Consider the following 26452-nt stretch of genomic DNA (forward strand, 5'->3'; position numbering starts at 1 on the left):
TTCGCCTCTTGATTTCTTTTTTGATGTTAAGATTTTAGATTGTCTTTATTGCATTATATTGGATTGGATTATTTTATGGCCACTGCCAGGAAATCCTTTTCTTGGGATGAAAGTGTAGTTTATAAATGTTTCAAATAAGTAAACACATAATGATCCAGCACATCCAAATACCTCTTCCCAGTGGTTATTGAAACTACTGAGTGAAATCATCTGGGGATCAGAAGTGAGGTGCTGTCAGTATGCTGATGACAGCCAGTTTCTACTTTTCCCTTTCATCTCATTCAGGTAACAGACTGGAAGTGCTGAACTGGTGTCTGAGATCAGTAAAGGGACGTATGAGGGACAATAAACAAGCGCAGTCCTGGCAAGACAGAGGTACAGTTGGCAGGTGTTTCATCTGTCTGTGGATTCAGTGCCCACCTTTTTCTAGACAAGGTTGTACCTGCCTCTCTCCCCAATGCACGCGCACACACACACACACACACACATCCAGCTTGCTGTGTGGGGATGCTGATTGAACTAGCTTTGTTGCTGGCAGCCAAGGTGGCATCCCAGATGTGTGGTACCCAAGGGTGGCGCAAGGTGTCCCGCTGCTTGAGGTGAGAGGCCATGTGCTGCCCCTCCTCCTCTGCCTCTCCCACCACTGCTGCCTTGTCCTCTTCCAGTCCTTTCTTCTCCTCCTCTTCTTCCCCTCAGTGCATTGCTCCGAGGGGTCCTTCCTCAGAGCAAGGTTTTGTGGCCAAGCTGGCCATGGAGACCATCTCTGCCATCCCCCACTCTGCCAGATGAGGCAGAGGATCCACACCGCTTCTTGGGAGGGCCAGCCCTGGCGCTACATTCTACCAGGTAAGGCTGGTACTCCAACTCCAACCCCTCCTGGACAGAGATCACCTGGCCACAATGACCTCCAAACTAGATTATTATAATGCACAGGGTTGTCTTTGAAGACTTCTCGGAAACTTCAGTTAGGGCCAAAGTAAACATTCAGTAAAGCATGCATAATGGATTCCCTACTCTCCTGTAAGAACATGCTGCCCCAATTTGGAGCAGGACTGCGGTGCTCTGGGAGGATTTTTTTTTTTAAACCTTCCTGCCCACACCCATTTTTTTCACAAAATTCAATCCCCCATGGGTGTGTGTGTGTGGAATTTCATGAAAAAATGGGTGGTGGTGAGGAAATAAAAGCCTTCACCTGATGCCAAAAGAACATCCGAGTAAGCACTAGGCGTGCCTCCCTTGGGAGAGCATTCCAGAGCTGGTGTGCCACAGACAGAAAGGCCCTGTCACTGATTGCCGCCTACCTCAATTCAGAAGGTTGGGGCAACGGAAGAAGGGCCTTGACAACACCTCCAACATGGGGCAGGTACATGTCGGAAAAGATGGTCCATTATATACCCAGGTCCCAAGCTGTAAAGGGCTTTAAAAGGTAAGCATCAGCACTTTGATTTGTGCTTTGAAATGGACCAGTGGAGCTGTCTGCTAACTAGTCCATGTTCTCTAGGAACAGTCCTAGTTAGCAGCCATATTTTGAACCAAGGGCCAAACTAAACATTCAGTAAAGCATGCATAGTGGAGCTATGTGTGCCAGCTTGCCTTACTCTCCTATAAGCACGTGTGGCCCCAATTTGGATCAGGATTGCAGTGCTCCAGGAGGGTGGGTTGGTGGGAATAAACCTTTTACCATGCCTTTCAAAACATCAGCTGTGCAGGATTTTCTCTTGCTTCCCTGTGCTTGTTGTTTTTCTGTTGTTTTAATTTTGTTATTACTGGTTGATAATAATGGTGTATTTTTTCAGTTGTCACAGTCATGTCCCCCCACCCCCAAGGCAGCAGCTCAGATGTTACATTCTCTATGCAGTTTGGGGCCAGTCGACACGGCACGGTTTCCTCATGTCAGAACTGGCCTTCTGTCCCACTTCCCCCTCTATAAAACACGACCAGTAGCCATCCTCCATTTTAAGGTGGTTGTAGGAATCAATAATAGATGAGCTGCGAACTTGTCTGCCATGGCTGGTCCTGCTATTGACCTTACTAGCTCGCAGCTTGCCTTTAGACCCGGCAAGGGATTCATGCAAATTGCACCTGACACCCCAAGGAAGCCTGCCTCTGGAAGTATGCACTACACTACGTTCTTGGTAAGAGAATCCTCACGTCATCCAATGATCATTTTTTCTCTTGCTCTTCCCAAGAAATGGCTCAATGGAATGAACTGCCCTTTAGCCTTTCAGCCTGAGGGTGCTTCCAGATGAGGCTTTTATTGTGAAATCATTCACAGGGGGTCCAAACCACATTGTCTTCCATCTGTAACCTTCCTGTGTTTTCCCACCCCACTTCTTCCATTTCTTTTCCTTCCACAAAACGACCCGTTGAAGGAGGAAAAGATGGAATGGCTGCACAATGCCTTTGAAGAGGTAGCACTAGGAACCCTCCATCTGGCAGTATCAAAGAAATGCCGAGGTAAGTGCAGCTTGTCCACACCCCACTGGGCATCAAAAAGCAGGGCTTCTAAGGGTGATCTCATAGCATCTAGGGTGGCCTTTGGGTGCAGGCACATCAGAAGCACCACCCATAATTCTGTGAAAGAGCTAGAGGTGCTTTACGAAATCTGTTCTCAAATTGCAGTTGAAGGGTTGTATCGAGGATCTGCCTTCCAGAAGAGGAAGGGACTTCTCCGCCAACTTTGGGGAATCCCCCAGTTTCCCACACACACAAACACTCACCCCACACTCCATTCAGCAGGGTCTTCTAACTCTCTGTGCAGCATTTTCAGGGGGCTGGAGGGGCTGCCGTGAGGAGGAGGAGGCAGGGAAGTTCACTTCCACCAGCACAGTTGATCCGGCTTAAGGTCAGATTCAGCCCGATGAGTTTTGCAAATTAGGATGAGGCCTGGCAAATGTAACCTAGATGGGTTGAGCCTGCATTTGCCTTCTCTTTCTCCCCCTCTTTGCCTTTTTTGGCTCCAATAAGCCAACAATGACAGAGTTTCGTTGAAGGGAGCCTTTAAAAAACATGAATAAAAGCAAAACAAAACTTGGCACATTCTAGGACACCTCCCATCCATCTGTGTGGGACTGGGCTCCTCCCAGAGGCTGAATGAGCTGATGTGAGGCATTTCTGTACCAGTGAGCACATCTGACTCCAGTCCCCTCTGTTGAGAGCTCGAAGGCAGACCCCTAGCACTTGTTGCTTCGCAGCCTCTCGGTTCCTCTGACTGTCTGCAGTCCTCAGCCATCCCTTCTTCTCTTCCGTTTTTTGTACCTCTCCTTTGGCCTGCCTGGCTTTCCAGCTTGAGGAAGAAACATGGTTGCCACCTGCTTACACCTCACTGGATTTGTGGCTAGCTTTGTCGGCTGGATTGGCTTGATAGTGGCGACCTCCACCAACGACTGGGTCGTGACTTGCGGCTACACCATCACCACCTGCCGGAAGATGGACGAGTTGGGATCCAAGGGACTGTGGGCGGACTGCGTCATGGCCACTGGGCTCTATCACTGCAAGCCACTGGTGGACATCCTTATATTGCCAGGTATGGGTTATTGGACGGCTCCTCCGTTCTATGCTAGGGCAGATAAAAGTCAACAATATTGCTTCTGCTGTTTTTTTGTAGCATTTCATATATGCTCCTTACAGGGTAGCAAGCTCCTTACAGGGTAGCAAGCAAAAATGGCAGATCCCTGTCCTGATAGCAGAATGAATATGAGCAAATACAGTTACACATATTTAGGGTTTATGTCAGATGGAGGCAAGAGTAAGGGGTCAAGCCAAAACCTTTAAGAAAAGGCTGGATTTGCGGTTGTATTTGAAGGAAGAGAGAGATTGAGAGAGAGAGAGAGAGAGAGAGAGAGAGAGAGCTTTGTAAATGCAGAAGTTAGCTAAGTTTTTTTTTTAACGGATTTTAAAAAAAATTTCTGGGACTCAACTTTGCCTAAAAGTTACGTTCTGAGACCAGGAAGCATTGCTCCTTAATCCTATACATTAAGTGGGCTGTTCTGGCTCATTTGGAAAGGGCAAATGCCAGTCTGTGCATACTTAAGCAGGCATGCTATTCTTATTTCACACAAGTGGAAATCTGTTAAATTGCTGATAAAGGTTCAGCGCTGGGATCTTATCCTCTTATTATTGGTCACAACCCAGCCATCTACCCCATCTCTTGCAGTTCAGTCCTAAGCACACACGAGTTGGCTTTCAACTCCATGGATTTCAATGGGACTAGTGTTCAAATCATATAACCTTCCCGAACCTGGTGCCCTCCAGCTGTGTTGGACTGCAACTCCCATCTTTCTCACCCAGCTTGGCCATTTTGGCTGGGAATGATGGGAGTTGCAGTCCAACACATCTGGAGGGCAGCAGGTCAGGGAAGGCTGAAATAATATATGTTGCATTGGGATGTTGCTCTGGATTTAATTTGAGCCAAAACCTTTTAGTGGATACAATGCTGGGTTTTTGAAATCTTGGAGAAGTGATCACATCGTACCCCAGCACCTCAGATTTCCTGTGTGGTCCTGAAAAGTCAACATCTCTGAGCCTCCGTTCAGCATCTGTAAAATGGGACTCATAGCAACGTAGGCAGCTGCCTCAGACCATTGGTCTATCCAGATCAGGATTGTTCACACTGACTGGCAGCAACTCTCCAACGTTTCAGGCAGGATTTTTTCCCCAGCCCTACCTGGAGATGCCAGGAATTGAACTGGGCACTTTTTGCATGGAAAGCATGTGCTCTACCACTGAGCAGTGCCCCTTCCCCAAATCAGAAAGACCCACCTCACTGAGCCGTTTTGAGAACAGGGAAGATTAAAAAGTTTTTCAAACAGTGTATGCCAAAATGGCTAAACAGGATCACCTTATCCAAAAGACCTTGATGTTCTAGTTATATCAGCTTTAATTAGTCCTGGTAGTCTGTTGCAGTGCTGTATTATATCTCATTTTCTCCACGAGGGATATTTTGCTACTAATGAAAACTAAAATCCAGAACAAGGGTAACAAGAAACTATTAGTAATAAGAAGTGGGACCTGCCACAAACTATTGCAGAACTATTCCTGTTCAGGTTTCCAGCCAGCCAGCAATGCCCTTTTCCAGGATATTCTATTCCATTCCCCACTCCCATCCAGATTTCTGTTTCCCTCCCCCTAATGGTTGATCAGCTTTCTGTGGTCAGTGTGCACACTCTGTCCTCACTGAGCTGTTATTTGGGAGTTTCCCCCCTTAGAGTTTTATTTCCTAAAATATTTTTTGTGCTTCTGCTGCTGTTGAGGTTCCCCTGAGCCTACTGATACCTCCCTCTTGCATGTGGGTGGTGCCTTTTTGGCTTACATAAACAACAGCACTCATGTCTGAACATCAGAAATAGATGGAATGATAATATTTTATGTATATAGCCCCTAAACCTAAGCTCAGTTTTAAAAAAACCAATGTAAAATCACATGCATAAAGGGTATTGCAAGTGTTCACAGTGCTATATGTACACTATCTTAGTAGTCTGTACAATATCCCTATAAGGTAGGTCAGGACTGTTTTCTCCCTTAGAGCGCAAACCTAAAGAAGAATCTGAACTCGGAGGCTTATAAGTATCCTATGCAGAGCAGGAGGCTTCGGGGAGGGAAGGAGGCTGGGGCGGCCATAGGATTTCTCATATGGCTGCTGCCCTGGTCTACTCCCCATTCCTGGGAACGCCTTCCCCTCCCCGTCTCCGCTGAGCGCAGAGAGGTAGCTGGCATGGTTCTCTCCACACTAGCTAGGAGGGAGGGGGGCAGGGAGCACAGTTTCCTGTCTCTGAGCTTGGAGCCAGCAAACTGAAATATCCTGCGATGCCCAGATGCTATCTAGGGGACATAGGATTGCTCTCTTAATGTATAATTTGGCCGATGGACGATTCAAACTAGGGATTTCTGAGTTTACACTCTTAGCCACTTCAATACATCAGCTATGGTACAGATCTTTAATGGTGTGCAAAAGAGCAATATTTAACAACTTGCTTTCTTTGGTTTTTTTTAAAAAAATGTTTGTATGCTGCTTTGATACACTTTGTTAACTTCAGGACAGATGAAATGAAACACATCTTCACACAGTGCATAATTCATTTATGGAATTCCCTGCCACGAGGCGGTGGTGATGGCCACTAACTTAGATGACTTTACAAGGGGATTGGAAGATAACTTTATCAATGGCTGGCTAATCAGTGATGCGGTGGGTTCAGTAGCACCATTCCTCCGAACACCAGTTGCTGGGGACCAGCAGCAATAGCAGTCGGCTAAGTAATGCCTTCATGTCCTGATTGTGGGCATCTGGTTGGCCACCATGAGAAACAGGATGCTGAAGTAGACACAGACTGTAGATTGGATCAAGCAGCACACTTCTTATGTCCCTATGAAGGCCGCGTTAGCACATGAGCATTGCACACACAAGAGCCGAACTGGCACCACACCTCCTGAGAACCCTCTGAACTGTCTGCACGGGCCCTGCACTGATGCACCCAGCATGGCATATAAGTCAGTCCTAAGTCAGCCACGCAGAAGAGCTAGTGGTGTATATTGCAGTGGGTATGGCACTCATGCCTGAACATCAGAAATAGAAGGAATGATAACATTTTAGGTATGTAGCTCCTAAAACTGAGTTTTAGGAGCTACAGTTTAAAGCTCATTTTCAAAAACCCAATGTAACAAGTTAGATGTATAAAGCATATCTCAAGTGTGGTATGCTCATTATCTCAGTAGTCCTTACAACACCCCTATTAGGTGGGCCAGTACTGGACACTGGAAATGTCCCTGGTTCAAATCTCACTTCAACCGTGAGCTCATACGAGATGGCCTTAGATGAATGACCATGGCTCAGCCCCAGCTAGTTCATGCTAACTGTCCCAGTTATATCAGCAGAGAAAAGAAAAGAAGTAGGAACTCAGAAAGAGACCTGCCAGATCAGGCCAAGGATTTATTTAGTCAGCTTCCTCTTTTTTTACAATGGCCAGTCAGATGCCTCTGGGAAGTCCAGGAGCAACAGCTCTCTTCTACTGTTGCTCCCCAACAACTGGCATTTGGAGGCAATGTGACTTTAAACCTGGAGGTAGAACATAGCCATCATGACCAGCAACAAGTTTAACTTAAGTGGTGAGCGGGATCCTGTGCACACAGTTTTCACATACTAGCATAGCTTTCCTCTTGACCATAAATCTCTAGTTTGCTAAGCCAACACGCACACAGGTTTGGAGCCCTTTAAATATGCCACCTCCAGCCTTCCCCAGCTTGGTGCCCTCCAGATGTTCTGGACTACAGTTCCCATCAGCCTCTGCCAGCATGGCCAATGGTCAGGAATGCTGGGAGTTACAGTCCAACATATCTGGAGGGTGCCAGATTGGGGACGGCTGCACGACCAGGCCACTGCTCTATCCACACCCCCAGTGTCATGTTCCGGTGTAAACGTCAGCGAAGGAAGTGCAGTCTATGGGCCAAAACAGACATGACTTTCATTTCCTACCTGCTGCTCTGGAGGATCCCCCAACCTTCCAGAGTGGATTTTCAGGGGGCATATGGGGGACAACTGGTGAAGATCACCTCTTCCTCCCGTTCCACCAGCAGGAATGTTCTGCTGCGTCAGAGGCCTTTCACAGAGGGGAGGGAGGGAGCCTTTCTTTCCATGGCAGCTGGAGGCAGACTCTGGGTCCAAGCCAGTACATTTTTAGTGGTCTTCGTGGTGATTATTTTGTTTTCACAAAAATTTGTATTGTTTTTCACAATGTCTATAGCAATAGATCTTACGGAGGGCAATTCCTCTTGCAAAGTTATTTCATTTATTCATTTGTTATGTACATTTACATCTCATCCTTTGTCCAAGGAGCTCAGTGGCATAATTATTCTCTCCCCCCAACCCCCAATTCTATTCATTCATTTATTTATTTAAGGTATTTTTAGTCTACCTTTCAAACATGTTCTCAAGGTGGTGTACAAAGTTTCAAAATATATTCCATAATTACAATGTACAGTTGCAAGCTAATTTAATCCTCACAACAGGCTTCTGAGGGAGGCTAGTCTGTGAACTGGTAACTGTCTTAAGGCCACCCTTCATGGCTACATAGAGATTTGATCCGAGGTCTCCCAGGTCCTAATCCAACCTTCTAATGCAGGGGTGGGCAACACACAGCCTGTGGGCTGCAAGCATTCCCCCCGCCCCTGGCCCTTTATGCAGCTGCCGCCCCCACTACTGCTCCACAAAGTGGAAGAAAAAAACCATTAATTTCCCCCCCAAACAAGGCTTGCACTCCCCTCGTGCCATGTTTTAAAGAGAAATCAACTTTTTTTTGCTACCACACCACCACATTTTGGTGGTACATTTAGTAGTGCTGGGGATGGGTGTAACCCCCAGTGAGTTATGGGGGGGAATTAGCCACCGAACATTTCCCATCCCAGCTCTAATGGTTAGAAATTCTAACCTTAGACTACACTGAGCTTTGTAAAGGTAGGCAACCTGGAGCCTCCAGATATTTTGGGGTACAACTACCATAATCCCTTACCATTGGCCATGCCATTCTGGCTGGGGCTGATGGGAGCTGTATTTTTATTTATTAATTAAATTTATTAATTAAATTTATTAATCGCCCATCTGGCTGGTCACCCAGCCACTCTGGGCAATGTACAACATTAAAAACAGTTCAAAACAATAAAATTCAACATTAAAAACATCACATTTCTAAAATTACCCTAACCAACTCCAAATGCCTGCCTGAACAACCATGTTTTTAGTGCGTGGCGGAAGCTCATTAAAGAGGGGGCATGGCGGAGTTCCCTAGGGAGGGAGTTCCATAGAGTGGGGGCTACCACAGAGAAGGCCCTCTCCCTCGTCCTCACCAGCCTAGCTGTCCTGTAGTCCAAAACAATGGAGGGCACCAGGTTCCTTACCCCCACAGGGTGATTTCATTGTTCTAACAATGTTCACCCAGTGCCTAGAACCAATGAGTTGTTGACCTGAGATGGAAGCTCTTCCAGGGGAACACTAATCACAGGTGGCCCGAAATGTGTGTGGGCATGTGTGTTTGTCGTAAGAGCTGCTGAACAACCAGGAACACACATGCAAAAAATGGTCTGATTGGTTTTTGCTTTTGAGTCAATTGCCAGAAAGACGGTACCCCATATGTGAATATGTAGCTTTTGTGACAGGCTTCATTCCCAAACCCGCCAAAAAACTATTGGGCTCTGCCTCACACTCACCAAAAGGAGAATAGCTCTATCAGTGGCTATTAGGTATGTTGGACATATGGAACCTCCATGTTCAGTGGCAGTATACCACTGAATTCCAGTTGCTGAGAGGCAGCAGCAGAAGAGAGCTATTGCCTTCAAGTCCTACTGATGGGCTTCCCATGGAAATAGGTTCCTGGACTAGACAGACCAGCCTTCCCCAACTTCCTGCCCTCCAGTTGTGTTGGACTGCAACCCCTATCATTCCAGCATTGGCCATGCCAGAAGGGAATGATGGGGGTTGCAGTCTAACACATCCAGAGGGCACCAAGGTGGGGAAGGCTGATCCAGCAGGGCTCTTAACATCCACCAGGCTCCTCCAGGTACCCCCAAAGGATCTGCTCGTCTCCACCCTAGCCCTCACCCAGGTACCAGAAGTTTTAATTTCAGTCAGATGCATGCCTGTGTTAACCACTGCACTTTTCTTTGCTGTGCTGTAAACGAATTGTTTGGAAAATGTCCTAGGAGTGAGCATCAGCAGGCAACCTGCTAGTCTTGGTTCTGCCATAGTTGTACCTAGGGAGAATGTGCACACTTGTTTGCTTGAGGAGCTCTGTAGGAGCTGCCCTGGCCCAGTTCAAACACCTCACACGGGGCAATGGACCATTTGTGCTTCAGAGGTATGGTCGTGCATCCCTCCCCTCCCCACCAAAAGTAAATGTGTGATGCATATGTTTAACATGTAAACCTGATGTTTTCAACCTCCCCCATCATTTTTTAGCCCCCCCCCATGCATACAGGATCCCATGTGGACCACTTGGCATCACACATGAGTTTAAGGGCGCTGTCTAGAGGAGGGGTGTGTGCCTAGTTCTCCAACTGTCTCTGTCTTTTCAGAATCCCTGTGTTGTGCCTTCATATTACCTTCGTCTAAGTATGTCAGGGTGGAAACTGAGCCCATAGAGCCCCAGAGCAGTTCTGATTCTGAGGAAGAACAGCAATCCGTGGGAGAGGAGCTCGCTCATCTCTCACAAGCACAGCAGCTGGCAGAGATTCCTCCTGCCAGCATTCCTGGGATAGATAGTGACCCTGGCAGTGAGAGAGCGCTAGAGGGGGGCTTGCTGGACTCTCGGCGCAGACGCAGGGAGCGACAACAGATGGAGGGCGCAGAAAGGAGGCGTAGCGCTCGTTTGGCGCGCAAACAACAGTCGTGTCCCGAGGACACAAGGGGAAGAGGGAGGATCTCTCCATAGCCCATAAGTTCAGAGTCTTCCCACGGTTCTCCTTCAAATGGGGACCAACTGCCTTACCTAGAGCTTACTCTGCTATCTATCCCCAGTGCAGTTCCTTGCTTAGTCGCTAGTGATTAGTATCTGTAAGAGTCATAAAATAATAAAGGAATAAAGCCTTGGAAAGAATCCTCGTCTTCTGTGTCCTGAGTTGGCTATTGGAGGGGACTGCAAGAGGCAGCTAGGGCGCTCCTGACAAAGTGGTACCCAAGTGCTACATTCCTTTTCCTTTTCACAGGGTATGTCCAGGCATGTCGGGCACTGATGATAGCTGCCTCTGTTTTGGGGCTTCCAGCTGTTTTCCTTCTGGTGACGGTTCTGCCTTGCATCCGGATGGGCCATGAACCTGGAGTGGCCAAGTACCGGCGTTCTCAGCTGGGAGGAATCTTGCTGATCCTTTTGGGTAAGGTCAATACAATCTGACTTCCTGTGACTCTAATTTGCAGCAAGCAAGTTTTCCATTTAGGCCCTACATTTTAAGGGTACAATATCCCAAATATAAAAGTTAACATCATACATTAACGGCAACCCAAATGATCAAAGGACTGGAGAAACTCCTCTAGGAGGAATGTTTTCAGCATTTGGGGTACTTTAGCTTAGAAAAAAGTCGAAGGGGGAGAGGAGACATGATAGAGGTCTCTAAAATTATGCATGGTGTGAATAGGGATGTACAAAAGCCTTACCTGGCTCCGCGCCGGGCAATCCATGGTGGTGGGGAGGCGCTCCGTCCCTCACCCCGGAATCCTCCCCAGCCGGCTCCACTCAGCTGCGGCTCCATGGAGCCGCCGGGCTGCTGCAGCCACAAATGGCAGCCGTCATAGCGGCTGCCATTTGTGTCCTTGCAGTCAGCCATGATAGGCTATGTAAGTATTTACATAGCCTATCACGGCAAAGAGCAGGGGTGCAAATTGTGTAGCGGCCACCATTTGCGTCCCTGCTCTTTGCCGTGATAGGCTACATAAATACTTATGTAGCCTATCATGGCTGACTGCAAGGACGCAAATGGCGGCCGCTATGACGGCCGCCACTTGCGGCCACAGCAGCCCAGCCGCAGCCGGCCAGGATACCAGCTGGAGCTGCCGCCAGAGCCACTGCTGCCGCCACTGCTGCCGCCACTGCCACATCCGCCACCAGGTAAGTTCCGTCCTGGGGGGATTCCACGGGGTGGTGGTGGGGGGAGGACGTTCCGCCACGGATTCCAGGGGGCCGGATTCTAAAGAATCTGGCCTCACTGGAATCTGTGGCGGAATTCTCTGACATCCCTAGGTGTGGAGAAAGAGAATAGGACATTTTTCTCCCTCTTTCACAGTATTAGAGTCTGGGGTCATCCAATCAAACTGAATGGTGGAAGATTCTGGACAGATAAAAGGAAATGCTTCTTCACACAGTGCATAGTTCAACTATGGAATTTGCTATCACAAGATGTAATGATCACCACCAACTTAGATTGCTTTAAAAGGGGATTAGATAGATTCATGGAGGATAAAGCTGTCAGTGGGTACTAGTCCTGATGGCTCTATGCTACCTCCAGTATCAGAGGCACTATGCCTCTATAGACTAGTTGCTGGGGAACATGAGTGGCTGGGTGCTCTTGTGCTCATGTCCTGCTTGTGGGCTACTCATAAGCACCTGGCTGGCCACTGTGGAAACAGGATGCTGGTCTAGATAGGCTTTTGGTCTAGTGAAGCATGGCTCTTCTTATTTTCTTATAAGTGGGGAGAAAGGAGCCTTCCTTGAGCAACTCAACTTTGAAAACATGGCTGAAGGCAGCCCTTCAGTATTATATAGGGTGGCCATTTTTTTGAAAGCTGGAAACTGGGATGCACTAAGGCAGCCTTTTGCAACCTGGTACCCTCCAGTTGCTTTGGACTACAACTCCCACTAGTGCCTGCCAGCATGGCCAGTGGTCAGGGATAACAGGAGTTGTTGTCCAAAACACCCGGAGAGCACCAGATTAAGGAAGGCTGCACTAAGGGCTGGTTGGTTCACATAACGATGGTCCTGTCTTATTCTGGCAGCAGCTACCATTTCGTAGAAAGCGCAACGGACCACTTCACCGCTGAGGATCTTGTTGATGTAAAATTGTGAAGAGGGAGACATGTAACTGTGAAGAGGGAGATGTGTCCCCATATGCTCTCCATGGCTCCTCTCTCCAGAGGGTGTTGCACTTATATTGGTCTGGAGCTTCTCTCAGTTCAATGTCTTTTCTTCCCATCGGGGTGGAAGACCCAGTCAGTATCATCCTGATAACAATGAGCGTTACAGTCTCAACCAGCACCTGCATATCCTTGAGGCCTCCTCTGCACATAACAACAGGCCTTGGTGTCTTGTTTTCACCCGTTTGTTTAGCTGAGGGGGAGGCGGGGGTGGCTCAGAGGAGAGTAGCCTCTTTGTGCTGCCCTGCCCTGAGGTCGGCTCACGCCCTTTGGCAGCCAGCGCTGATATCATGCCTTATTATAGTGGACGTGAAACACAGTTGCTACCATGCCAGAAGCCAAGCAGAGATGTGTCCTCTGTAACGGAGACTTCAGGTTGTCTGAAATTCACAACATTTAGGCAACTAAGCCGCAGCTTCTGACATTGGAGCTGTCAGAAAAAAAGCGTGGACTCGTTTCTCTTTATGTATCGCAGAGAAGTACAAAGCGCAATGCAGTTTTGCATATTTAAGATGCAGGCTGGGGAAACACCAGGACTATCCAGATAATCAGCCAGCATAATCACAAGGAATCTGTTTTTACACAGTTAAAAAAAATCACCATCTACTGAATAAAGTCAATTCTAGTAAATAGAAGGTTCTCATAAGGAAGGCTAAGACAAATGGATAATTGCAAGGACTGTCAAAACTGTTGTATCCATGGTGTAACCCGAGAGTTCTAGAGAAGTTCACCTCCGTGGTGTTCCTGCTTGAATTGCTGATAGCTGTGCTGTGCTGCTGTGCTGTAGCATTTGCATCCTCCTTCATTGGTTGGAGAAACGGATATGAGCTTGGTGTTGAATTAATTACACCAATGAGAAAGGGAAGGAGGGCTGCTGCAGTGCAGATGTAATCCTGCTCCATCTCCTAACCAAAGTTAGGAGGAGACTGGAAGAAACCCATCCCACCCACCCCCGCCCCCCCTCCTTTCCCTTCTCAGCTTACATGCATTTCCCTCTCTCTTTCATTTTCTGAGCTAACTGCAGGGTGGTGTTTTCTTAATACAGGTATTCTTGCTAACCATTATTGTTAACTCCAAAACCACCATTCGCTGTCATGGTTAGTAGATTTGCAAACTGTGGGTTGGATTGAATAATGGCTTAGCCTAAACACACACACACCATGGTTACCTCCAAAAATGAAAGGGAGGGGGGATTTTGTTTGAAAGGAGTGGCAACCAAAGCTCCATACATAAGGTTGGAATAGACCTTGGAGATCATCTAGTCTAACCTTCTTCTCAATGCAGGCTCTGCACTGCAGGGAGCAGCTACAGCATCCTTGACAGATGGCAATACAGCCGCTGCTTAAATACCTTAAGCGAAGGGGAACCCACCACCTCTAATGGTCTAGATCAGGGGTGGGGAACTGATGGCCTTCCATTTGTTGTTTGACTCAACACTGATCATCCTTGACCATTGGCCATGCTGGCTGGGGTTGATGGGAGTCCAACGACATCTGGAGGAACACATGTTCCCCACCCACTGTCTAGATCCTGCATATCTTAAGGACCACTTCTCCTTACCGGACCCCTGGTTTTCTCCTTAGTGGCATTTCATACTATGGCATGCTGTCCATGGCAAAGTGTGCTGGCTTCCTTCACTATTGATTTTTCATAACCAGGTAAATACTGGACTCTTTCAAAAGGTTCTCCCTGTGGGGTGACATGTTTAGTTTTAAATGGCCGTATTATTATTTTTTTTTTAAAAAAACTGAAATTTTGCTATTATTATTATTATTATTATTATTGTTGTTGTTGTTGTTGTTGTTGTTGTTATTTTCCACCCTTTCTCCAAGGATCTCACAGTGTGATGTACATATCCCCTCCCATTTTATCGTCACAACAATCCTGTGAGGTAGATTAGGCTGAAAGAGTGAGTAACTGGCCCAGGGTCACCCACTGAGCTTTATAGCTGAGTGAGGCTTTGAATACGGGTCTGTCCAGTCCTAGTCCAACACTCTAATCAGTATGCTATGCTGGCTCTGTTATTATTACTTTATTGTAAAGGTGTTAAAGTTTTATTGTGATTATACGTTTTTACTTTTGTTTTAAGCCACATCAGCTGGCGTCTGAATGGCAAATGATACCACATATTCAATATTTAGATACATCAGTCTCCTAACCACGGTTAGGAGATCAGAGAGCATTATGTCTGCTCCAAGCCACAGTGGAAGTTAACCTGGAATACAAAATAGTTGTTGACAGCTTGCCAGGAAAATAAAGAGCTCAGATCTTCCAACCGATTTAATGACAGCTGAAAATAGATGTTGACAATCATAATTCAGGTATCCACCCTTCCATCCTGCTTGAACTTTTTTTTTTAACACCTCCTGTTTGCTCATCAAATTCAACAGCAAATTGGATACATTTTAATACATTGAATAAGGATGAAAGCAGACAATAGTATTTTTTGGAGAGTTGACGATAGTTTTCTTTCAGAGACTGCCATTCGTGGCGTGTACATACCCACTTTTGGAAAATGGGTTTATATTTAAAAAGAAGTTTGGAGAACCTTCAACATCTGTTTGACCAAAGATGACAATGGAACTCATTAAATATGCACCATGGGAAGCCTCTCTTGAATTGCTCTCAGCCACTCTTGTGCAACCTGTTTTCTGTCTCCTAAGTGAGAACCTGTAGGGACAGGAGTGGGTGGTGGCTGGGTAAATCCCCTTTGGGTTGAGACAACTTTCTACTTAAACAGAGGGCCGATCTACATTGCGCCCGCCATCGCAATGAATTCAGTGTCCCGTCGGGTTAAATGCTCTCGCATTAAAACGTGATTATTCACACTCACCCATTTTCCCTGTTGCAGTGCTTCATCGAATGCGCGAGCTCGGTTCAGACTCGAGTGCTATGCTGTTTTCCTACGCGCGCTTGTCTGATCTCGGATGCTAAGTGGGGTTGGCCCCGGTCAGTAGTTGGATGGGCGTCTGCCTGGGAATCAGGCTTCCTGCACTGAGCATGGGGTTGTTCTATCCCTTCAAATGAGTTTAAGTTTTACCCCCCCATCCCCCGCTCCTGTTTTTTTTTTTTTTTAACATTAAGGCATTATCCTCGTAGAATCGGGGCTTCTCTGCAATTTTTTTTTCTAATTCAGGCATGATCTTCACAACTTCGAATCTTCGAAGATCATGCCTGAATTAGAAAAAAAAACATTGCAGAGAAGCCCCGATTCTGCGAGGATAATGCCTTAATTTTTTTTTAAAAAAAACAGGAGCAGGGGATAGGAGGGGGTAAAACTTAATCTCATTTGAAGGGATAGAACAACCCCATGCTCAGTGCAGGAAGCCTGATTCCCAGGCGGTCTCCCATCCAACTACTGACCGGGGCTGACCCCACTTAGCTTCCGAGATCAGACAAGTGCACGCACATCCAGCCCTTTGCTTATTGCTAAGGAAACAGGGGCTGCTGAGGAACCTATGCGATCAGTAGCCGGAAGAAGACATGGGGCCATCAAGAGCTGTGATTGGACAGGAGGGAAACACAAACACCGCCATATATGGACAGGCGGGGAGGGGACTACGACCGGATATGGTAGCAAAGGCGGAAATTCAGAGCTCATTAAGGGGAAACACCGGGATATTAGGGTATTGAAAGCGGGAGCACGGAAGTGGGAAATTCCAGTTCCAATTCGAGGCGGGTACTGTGTAGTGTGAAAGGCGGGCGGTGAAACCTCATTGGAAGTGAAAAAAGGTGGTAAGTGTAGATCCAGCCAGAGTCTCCTTTTGTGGGGCAAATTAAATGCATGAAGGCCTCACCTTGAAGTGTGTGCTGAGCTTGAGCTGGAGCATGTGGGGAAGCAGCAGTAGCCAGCAGCTGAGGCAGCCTGGCATGGCTACACTTGCTTTGTCCCCCAGCTGCAGGCTGGGGGACAAACATGGGCTGTACCCTTAGGGCGCAATCCTATGCATTAATCCTGCAACTCCCGGCATTCCTCTGCCAGCATGGCTGGGAGATGTAGGACCTTTTTTCCTGTCTAAACATGCATAGGATTGCACCCCTAACTATTTTAATTAGGAACACAGCAAGCAACATTATACCACATCAAACTATTTGCTTGGATATACAGTTCTGAAAGCAAGCAAGCAAGCAAGCAAGAAACTCCATCCATAGTTTGAACAGAGCTCCAGCAATATGAACAATCCATAGGGGTAAAAAAGAATAGGTAGCAATTGTACTGAATAAGTGATGACTCTTTCTGCATATTTGACTTGGAAATGTGCGTTTCCCTTATCTGAGGTGTGTACCCGGTCAGACACAAGGGGGGAAATCTGGTATTTTGGTAACCCATAATAAGCCACTCACCAGGAGCACTACTGCTAGCATGCTGAGAGCAATTCAGTCTCATCTGTTGCTATTTGTGTTCAACCTGAACCCATTACTGATGGTCTCACTTTTTAAAAATATCCCGAATTTCTAATTTGTGCAAGCAAACTAAGCCAAGTAACGCTTGGAAGGGAATGCTTTTGAGATCATTCTTTGTCAAATAACTTGAAGTGCTTACTCTTTGTCCCCCCCCCACCTCGCCATACAAGCGCATGCGCACGCACACACACACACACTCTGTCTGTCTGTCTTTTTTAAAGAGAAAGCCTCTTATAGGTTCTTATAAGACAGAAAAAAGTCCTGCAACTCCCAGCATTCCCCAGCCAGCCATGTATAGTAGTTAGAGTGTTGGACTGGGACTCGAGAGACCTGAGTTCTATTCCCCACTTGGCCATGAAGCTCACTGGGTGATTTTGAGCCAGCCACTTACTCTCAGCCTAACCTACCTCACAGGTTTGTTGTGAGGATAAAATTGAGAGGAGGAGAAGAACCATGTAAGCCGCCTTGGGTTCCTTGCAAGAGGAAAAAGGATGGGATATAAATGTAATAAGAACAACAACAACAACAAATATTGGAACTTCACGTGCAGGATACCAGATTGAATATAAAGCAAGTCCTATGAGGAATGGTTGAAAGAGCTGGCTATGAGAAGAGACATGAGTTGTTGTTGTTTATTCATTTAGTCACTTCCGACTCTTTGTGACTCCATGGACCAGCCCATGCCACAGCTTCCTGTTGGTCGTCGCCACCCTCAGCTCCCCCAAGCTGGAGTCTGTCACCTCCAGAATATCATCCATCCATCTTGCCCTTGGTTGGCCCCTCTTCCTTTTGCCTTCCACTTTCCTTAGCAGCAGCATCTTCTCCAGGGTCTCCTGTCTTCTCATTATGTGGCCAAACTACTTCAGTTTTGCCTTTAATATCATCCCCTCAAGTGAGCAGTCTGGCTTTATTTCCTGGAGAATGGACTGGTTTGATCTTCTTGCAGTCCAAGGCACTCCCAGAATTTTCCTCCAGCACCACAGTTCAAAAGCATCTATCTTCCTTCGCTCAGCCTTCCTTATGGTCCAGCTCTCGCAGCCATAGGTTACTACAAGGAATACCATTGCTTGAACTATGCAGACCTTTGTTGTCAATGTGATGTCTCTGCTCTTAACTATTTTGTCAAGATTTGTCATTGCTCTCCTCCCAAGAAGTAAACGTCTTCTGATTTCCTGGCTGCAGTCAGCGTCTGCAGTAATCTTTGCACCTAGAAAGACAAAGTCTGTCACCGCCTCCACGTTTTCTCCCTCTATTTGCCAGTTATCAATCAAGCTGGTTGCCATAATCTTGGTTTTTTTGAGGTTTAACTGCAACCCAGCTTTTGCACTTTCTTCTTTCACCTTTGTCATGAGGTTCCTCAGCTCCTCCTCGCTTTCAGCCATCAAAGTGGTATCATCTGCATATCTGAGATTGTTAATGTTTCTTCCAGCGATTTTAACTCCAGCCTTGGATGGACATGAGAGCAGTCTTTAAATATCTCAAGGGTTGTCATGCAGAAGATGGAGCAGGTTTGTTCTCTGTTGCTCCAGAAGTCAGGACTAGAATCAATAGGTGGAAATCACAGGGAAGCAGATTTTGGCTAAGCATTAGGAGAAACTTCTTAATGGTAAGACTTGTTTGAGAGTGGAACATTCTCCTTTGCTGGAAGAAATTTAAGCAGAGGGTGAATGGCCATCTGTCAGGGGTGCTGTAGTTGCATCCTGAATTGCAGATCCTGGGTTGTGTCCAATGTTAGGCTTACGAAAAAAGTACAAGAGGTGGCTGTGTTCTGCTGCCACAACACTCAAGCAAGACCTAGCCCAATAAAGTTGTATTGCCTTGTATAACTGTGTGTGGCATGGCTTGTGTAACAGCTTCCATAAGCAGGATCAATGTATTGGAAGTTGACACTCATGCAAAGATGAAAATAGGGTTTCCACAAGTGGTGGAAGCTTTGTGCTAGTGGAAAGATCCCGTTTGATACAGCCCATTGCGATGAGCAGGGACTGGAATAGATGACCCACAAGGTCCCTTCCAGCTCTGTGATTCTAAGTCTTTGATGATGAATCTAAGATGATAGGGCTGCCATTTATATCTGCTCTGTCATTTTTGTTCCAGACCAATATGTCTTAGTGGAGATAGGCTGCAATCCTATATGGAGCTCTACATGAGTAGAGGCTCTTTATTCTGTGCAATTTCAGGCCATGCACAATGCATGCAATGAGAAATCCCCACTGACTGAGCATGCAGAACATTCCCATATAGGAGAAAATATACACCGTCATGAGTAAAGATCACAAATGTGTCTATTTTGCCAGGTGAGCTCTTGTTGGAAAGCTGTGAATAGGCCAGTAAAAAAACACCAAAACCCCCTCTTGCATGATATGCACAGATGATGGTATACACCATTGGTCTTCAACTGGTGGTCATCACAAACTCCAGCTGGGTTGCAACCTGAACTCAGAGTGGTCACCCCAGCAGTGCTACAACTATCCGTTGGAGGGAGAGAGTATATCTGTGCCTGCTGACCTCCTCCAAGAAAAACCAAATGGGAAAACCCCTGGAGTAGCCCATTCCACACACTGCAACACTTTGTTGCAAGGCTGCACTTCTTTGGAAGTAAGCTCCATTGAACATGGATAGAATTTTACTGCACAGCACACAGCTGGATTGGATGGGTTGTGTCCTATGTCTTAATGGAGGCCCCAGGTGTAAACTATCTTAATTTAGCCTCCTCCACATGCTTCTCTCCTATAACAGCTGCAGCCATTGTGTACTGCATGTCCTCCCTGGCCGGAGGCTCTGTAATGTGTTTGTTGCTTTTAAACCAAACATTTTCTCCCTGTTTTCTTTTCCCTGTGTTTTTCTTCCTCTTGTAACCTCAGGACTTTGATACTGCCTCAAGACATCTTTCAATGTGGTTTCTGGAACGCTGTTGGTTCTACCAAAGTTTTGTTATTGTTTGACTGATTCTCAAATAGCTTCAGTGACTGGATCCAGCACGCCTCTCCCCTGCTGCAGGAAATAAAATATTGGCCAGTTTGATGGTTCTCAGATGTGAGAACCATTTTCTTTCTTTAAAGAAGCATAGTTTTAGGGCTTCGTCCGTTGGGAGTCTCTTTGCCTTTGATTCCCACAGCTTTAATTGGAGGTGGAGGTATTTGTCTCTTGGCCGGGGTGGGCGTGTTGTTGCAGGCCTTGGCTGCAAGACTTTACTGCAAGATTTTTCAGAATGGATATATGAGAAGTGTGTCACATTTAGAACACTGTGCTCAGTTTTGGTTAACCCATCTAAATAAAGGGTATCATAGGGCTGAGAAAAGGACTATTGAAATTATAAGGGGTTGCCTCTGAAGGTGGTGGACTGTCCTTTATTAGAGGTCTTTAAATAGGGGCTGGATGGCCACCAATCAGGGATGCTGCAACAGCAGATTTTTTGGCTTGGACTAGATCAGGAGAGGCCAGACTTAGGGCTTGTGGGATCTATATTGTTGTTGTTTTTATTAGAACCCTGAGATCCACCACCTGGTACAAATAACATATACTTAGAATTAAATAATTCAGAGTGCAGGAATTTGTTTGAGTTCCAGAATGTGAACACAGCTCATAGCCCTTCCACACAAAAATCCATGCCTGGTCACCCCCAAGCTTTCTTCATTTGAGCAGTATAATTTAGGGTCATTTTGATGCTGCTATTGTTAAACAACTGGGAGTCAGAAACCCTTGCTGGTTTACCGCAAATCGCTCAGAGATTTAGACAGAAAAAAAAGCCCTACAATTCCTAGCATTCCCCAGCCAGAATGCTGGGAGTTGTAGGACTTTTTTTTTTGTATAAACAGCCATAGGATTGTGCCCTTAAAGTATTTTCAAGTAAGTTAGTATTTTGTGTTTTCCTGCCTTAGTCCCTGCATGTTATTTATTATCCTAGCTCCTGCAATGTGATATTGGATTTTATGCTGTGTTAGCATGTTTCTCAGTTTTATATTGTTGATTTTATTTGGATATTTATCATTATTGTAAAAAGTCTAGTGAAATTTGTTCTATGTGGTGTTTAATAAATTTAATAAATAAATACAATACATAGTGGTTAAGAGCAGGAGCCATGAATTGACACAGCCAGCCCCTGTTCAACTCAGCCATAATCTCAAACAAACCACTCGACTTTATGGCTCCATTTGTAATGGGGGGATTCTAATCGCCTATTTTACAGGGCCTTTGCAAGGTAGGCCAGTATATAGGAGATAAAATGCCAAGTGCTTTGAACCTTTAGGACAGAGGTGAGGAACCTATGGCCTTCCAGATGTAGCTGGACTACAATTTATCCCTGTCAACTGGCTATGCTGGTTGGGTTGATGGGAGTTGTAGACCATCACCATCTGGAAGGCCATTGGTTCTCCACTCCTGCTTTAGGGGAAAGTACTCTATACATCTTGCTACTGGAGAATCTGTTAAATTCAGATCAATTTGATAAGTTGGTTTCAATGCCAATAACGTTACTAACAGCTCCAAGTTATTTTGCTGCCTGAGTCAAAGCACAAGATGGAGAACCCTCCCCAGTCTATATACAGAAACTGACTAGACTGGCAGTTGAATCTTACTTCATCACTGGCGATGGGATAGTGCTCACCACACACCTGAGGCAGAAGGCTAGTTTAGGAAACAGGAAGCTGCCTTATACCAAGCCAGACCATTGGGCCATCTAGCTCAGTACTGTCACGACTGTCTAGCAATGGCTCTCCAGGGTTTCAGGCTGGGTTTTGTCCAGCCCTACCTGGAGATGCCTGGGATTGAACCTGGGACCTTCTGCATGCAAAACATGTGCTCTGCTATTGAGCCACCTGGTTTACAGGGTCAAGGACAGTTTATGTGGCATACACAGCCCTGTCCTCCAAAAGAGGGGAACAGCCAGGAGGCTGCTTGAGGCAGTTGCCTCACTCTGCCAAATGGTAGGGCTGGCCCTGGTTGCTAATAAACCATGTGGGTGCTACTGCATAATGTCCTGGACTCTGATTAGAAATGCACATTTCAAGCTTATGTTTTATGGTAACTGAATTTGGGATTTATAAATTAATGTGGAATTCTATGCTTCCTGCTGAACAGTGATGATCTTTTTTAAAAATTAAAAAAATGTTTCCCCAGCTCTGTGTGGCATTGTGGCTACAATTTGGTTCCCAGTGAGTGCTCACCGTGAAACTATGATCATGAGCTTTGGATATTCCCTGTACACGGGCTGGATCGGATCTTTTCTTTGCCTCTTTGGTGGGTCCATCATCGTTTGCTGCTCCGGTGATGCTCAATCGTTTGGCGAGAACCGTTTCTACTATGCCTCAGGATCCAGTTCTCCCACCCATGCTAAAAGTGCTCATGTATAAATGCTCCTGATCATCAAAGCTTTTGAAACGGGTGGATGGGTTTCCTTTGTGTTTTTGAGTCTTGCATTTGCTTGCATCTTCTCACACAAGTTGACCACATCCTTGCAGAAGATTTAAAGAAACAGCCTGATATTTTGAAAGCAGAAACATCACATGTTTGCCTTAATAGAAACCTGTAGCAAAAATAGATCAGGTCAACCCCCATACATGTCCCACTGTTCAGGCTCTTGTGCTCATGCACTGTTGAAACATTAAGCCTCCTTTTCCTTTCCTTTTCACTATTGCTATTCCTACTCCCTTTCCTTATCTAGGAAAGAGTTTAATAAATACATACCTGAATTGTCTGAAAATAATCAGTCCTTTCTGAGAATAAGTTACCATTTACTTTCCTCCCCATTCAAGGTCATCTTTTTGGCACAGTTGTGATGAAAGGGAGAGGAAGACGCTGTACTTTCCATCTGCACAAATGTTTTCTTTTTCATAAGATTAGGAGGTATCTCTTTGTTTTCTCTGTTAAAAAACACTCAAGGCCGTAAGGAATTTGATCACTTCTGTAACAGTGTTTTTGTCTAAATGCATCAGTATGAAGGAAACAGAGCCAACTTTTCTAATTACAAGATAAATAACAGAACACTTGTACATAGCCTTAAATATATGTGATGGGGCTAATCCCCACAACCTCCCTTCTTCCCTTTTGTACAGGTTTGTTGCTAAATAAATGTACTTTATTTTGTTTTTATTTTTTACTTGGTTCCTATTAATTTGTATTCTGACATGCACTATTGAAGTGGAATTTATCTAAAAAAATTACTGTAATCAGATGCCAATTGAATAAAATCCAATGAATACTGATGATGCTTTTCATCTTTAAGTGAAATACTGTACAATATACAGAAATAAATGTTGAAATTACTAGTTTATTTTCTTCTCACTGTGCCTATGGATATATCTTTTTCTCTTTTGGTTTTCATTTAGTCAACCTAATGATTCTGAATGATGTGGGGTTTTTTTTTAATTGAACTGGGGGATCTATTCTGTGCTGCACCTAAAAAGAAAATGAATGCAAGTGGAGTCTTCATTTTTTTCTTTCTTTTAAATTCTAGAAAAGTTCCTACCACCAGCATTGTGTGGGTCCCATTTTGAGGCACTTCCCAAGCTCTCACAGACTTGGTTCTTGTGTTGTTCAAAAGCTCAGAATTACGTAAAAATAACACCAGGACAGCAATGGTCACACATTGCAAAAATAGCTCCCCCACACCAAATCTCCCTTTCCAGGTGTTGTGTCTTCACTGTCTGTTAGAGTAGCCTCCCATAACATAGGGAGCAACTCCCATCACCTCTAGCCAGCATGAACAATTATACTGGCAAGGAATGATGGGAGTTGTTATCTAACACATCTGGGCAGTGCCATGTTTTGTGTGAGTGTGTGTGTGTGTGAGTGAGAGAGCGCCTATGGGCATAATGAGAAGAGAAAATACTGATGTGGGGAGGGGTCCCTTTCTTAATTAACTTGAGCTGTTTATTTGGGTTGTCTACAGATAATCACTAATATGCAGTTGTGAAGCTAAAGCTTCCTGCAGATCTACTGGTACATTCTACATACCATCAATGATGCACACTCTTTAAGGATTTGCCTACTCTGTAGTTTGCCAGAAACAGCTTGGCACAGCATAGAGCCTAGCCAATCATGGGCTACTCCTGAACCAGTGCTGGCTCCAGGTTTTTGAGGGCTCTTGGACAAGACACCTTCAATAGGCCCCTCTCCCTCAGTGAGTCCACCTTCTCACCACCATTGTCACCAGCTGCTATTGCTCCTCCTCCTCCTCCTCCTCATCATTGCTACCACTTGCTTGCTTGACAAGCAAAGAGCCAGGGAGCAAGTAGGCAGTGGTATCTACTGCTCCTTCCTTCAACACCAGCTTTGCCTGGGCCAGAGCGAGAGGCCGGTGAACAAGCAGGTTGCAATGCTAAAGAGGAGGAGCAACTCCAGTGGGCCCTTGCTGGAGTGTGGGCCCTCAGCAGGTGCCCAACCATGCCTACCCTTGATGAACCCTGGTTTTATGGAAGTAGGAGAAAGGAACACATTTTCATCGCGAAGCCTGGGAGGGGCAGTTGCATGAAGCACACATGAAGACAGAGAAATTTTTCTCATTTTTGAAATGGGGAAGGAGAAGAATGGATGAATGAATTCGTTAATACTTTTTATATAAAATAAGTGGGGTTTCTTTTGTGGCAGAAGGGAGTTTGATAATTGTAGCCTATATTTGATTAAAAAGTTGGTGGGGATGGGACAAAAAATAGATGAATTGGTAGTGGAGTTTATTACTTTTGTTTGTAGGGAGGTGAGTGGTTCGGAAGGTACATTGGGTAAAAATTGGTGAGATGCCAGATACGCACTAATTTAAAAATGGTGGATGAAAAGAGAATCGTATCACTGGAATATACCTGAAAGCCATCTATTCCAAACCCCTTCTCTATATGTAGGACTTTCTGTACACAAGAATAAAAATACCCTGTATTTGTATTTAACTGGATAATCTTTTGAGGGTTGGTTAGTCTGATGTCTGCATTAGCATCGATGGGATCCAGGAATGGGCAAGTGAATAGAAGTGGAGGAGGGGCAGGGGGAATGAAACCTGACTGTGTTTTGCATACACTTACCTGGCCGTTCAATGGACCAATGAACTGATTCAGTATAAAGGAGAATATACATTCATCTGCCATTGGGCAAGAAGTGTGTTTAGTAAAAGTTATCATTCATCAAATATATAACACTTTTAATGTGCAAGAGAATCTTACAATCTTGTGTTCCTTCTCACAATAACCTTGGTGAGGTTATTCCAACTTCCATTTTACTGATGGGGGAAGCTGATGCTGGTGATGATTTATAGGCCATTCAACAAGTGAATGGGGTAAACAGCTGGGGTAAAAGCTGAACTTCTGTCTCCCAGATAGAGTCCTGCCCTAGATTATCTAATTAAAGCACATTGGTATTTGACAATATTTATTTACTTCATTTCTATCCCACCCTTTTCCCATGGAACTTAAGGTGGCGTTCATGAGGTTCCCTGGTGGTCTCTCATCCAGGCAACAATCAGGCCCACACCTGCTTAGCTTAATCAAGGATGCTATGTCTTGAACCTTCAGACCATGCCTTGAGACATGCATGCCACAAAATGAGCTCTCTGGCCCATTAAAAATGAACCCTCTGGCCACAATAAATGTTTTGCTGCAATTAACTAATAGGACTACCTCTCTGGAATTTGTCACGAGAGTAGCTACATTAGAGAATAAGTTGAAGCAGAAACTCTACACAGGTGTTCAGTACCTGTGGGTACTGAATGTCTGAAGGGGCAAGCAGGAACATGAGGGCTAACGCCACCTCTTTGATAACTGTACATGCACTGGCCACATGCACTGGCTGATGCATAATCATTTCAGTCTTAAGGGAGCTGCCTTTCATGCACATAGGTTTTCTCACACAGGACAGGGAGGGAACCCTGGTCAATCAGGGTTATTGACTCTGCAGAGGAGACTCTATACACACAGAAGGTTGGCCCATTCAGCCAGGACTGATCATGCATCAGCCAATGATCGTGGCCAGTGGATGTGTCGAAGGAGTGGGTCCTCTGTGTTTCCTCTTGGCCCTTCACGTATTCATTCTAGGGATGGAAGATTCTGTCAATTTCAGGTTTTCTCCGTTTCTCATTTTTCCAGTCTTAAGTTCAGTTTGTCTTGAACATTGAGAATTTCTCCAGTCCTACATTTGGTTTGTCCTGAATGTTGAGAATTGATCTTTTTAAATGTTTACATGAAAATTCATCCATATTTTTGTGCACATCTTCCTAATGCTTGTATTTTTGTATGCATTTTTCTTAATCTATATTTTTGCAAGCAATTTTCCTAACAGAATGCATTTTAATGTTATTTCCCCTAATATACACATCTTTGTACACATTTTTTTTAATTGGTGAACTCCATTGCAAAATTTGGAGAAGTGCAAATTTTGAAGGAGAAGCAAGTTTTGGTTGGCATAGTGGTTTGAAAGTGTGAAATTAGGTAAGTTCTCATTAAAATGCAAATTGAACAG

General features: G+C 45.4%; 1 protein-coding gene across 1 annotated transcript; it reads left to right on the forward strand.

The window, feature by feature from the left end:
* Nucleotides 1-3100: 3100 nt before the first annotated feature.
* On the forward strand, nt 3101-24879 carry CLDN11 (claudin 11). The gene is made up of 3 exons (XM_084841554.1): nt 3101-3526; nt 10690-10854; nt 22130-24879. Exons 1-3 carry the CDS (start codon nt 3301-3303, stop codon nt 22360-22362), a joined length of 624 nt encoding a protein of 207 aa, XP_084697680.1. The 5' UTR covers nt 3101-3300; the 3' UTR covers nt 22363-24879.
* Nucleotides 24880-26452: the final 1573 nt, after the last annotated feature.

The sequence above is a fragment of the Heloderma suspectum genome, chromosome 3 (genome assembly GCF_057233095.1).
Source record: "Heloderma suspectum isolate Gila_16-S chromosome 3, 16-S_ref, whole genome shotgun sequence".
NCBI lineage: Eukaryota > Metazoa > Chordata > Lepidosauria > Squamata > Helodermatidae > Heloderma > Heloderma suspectum.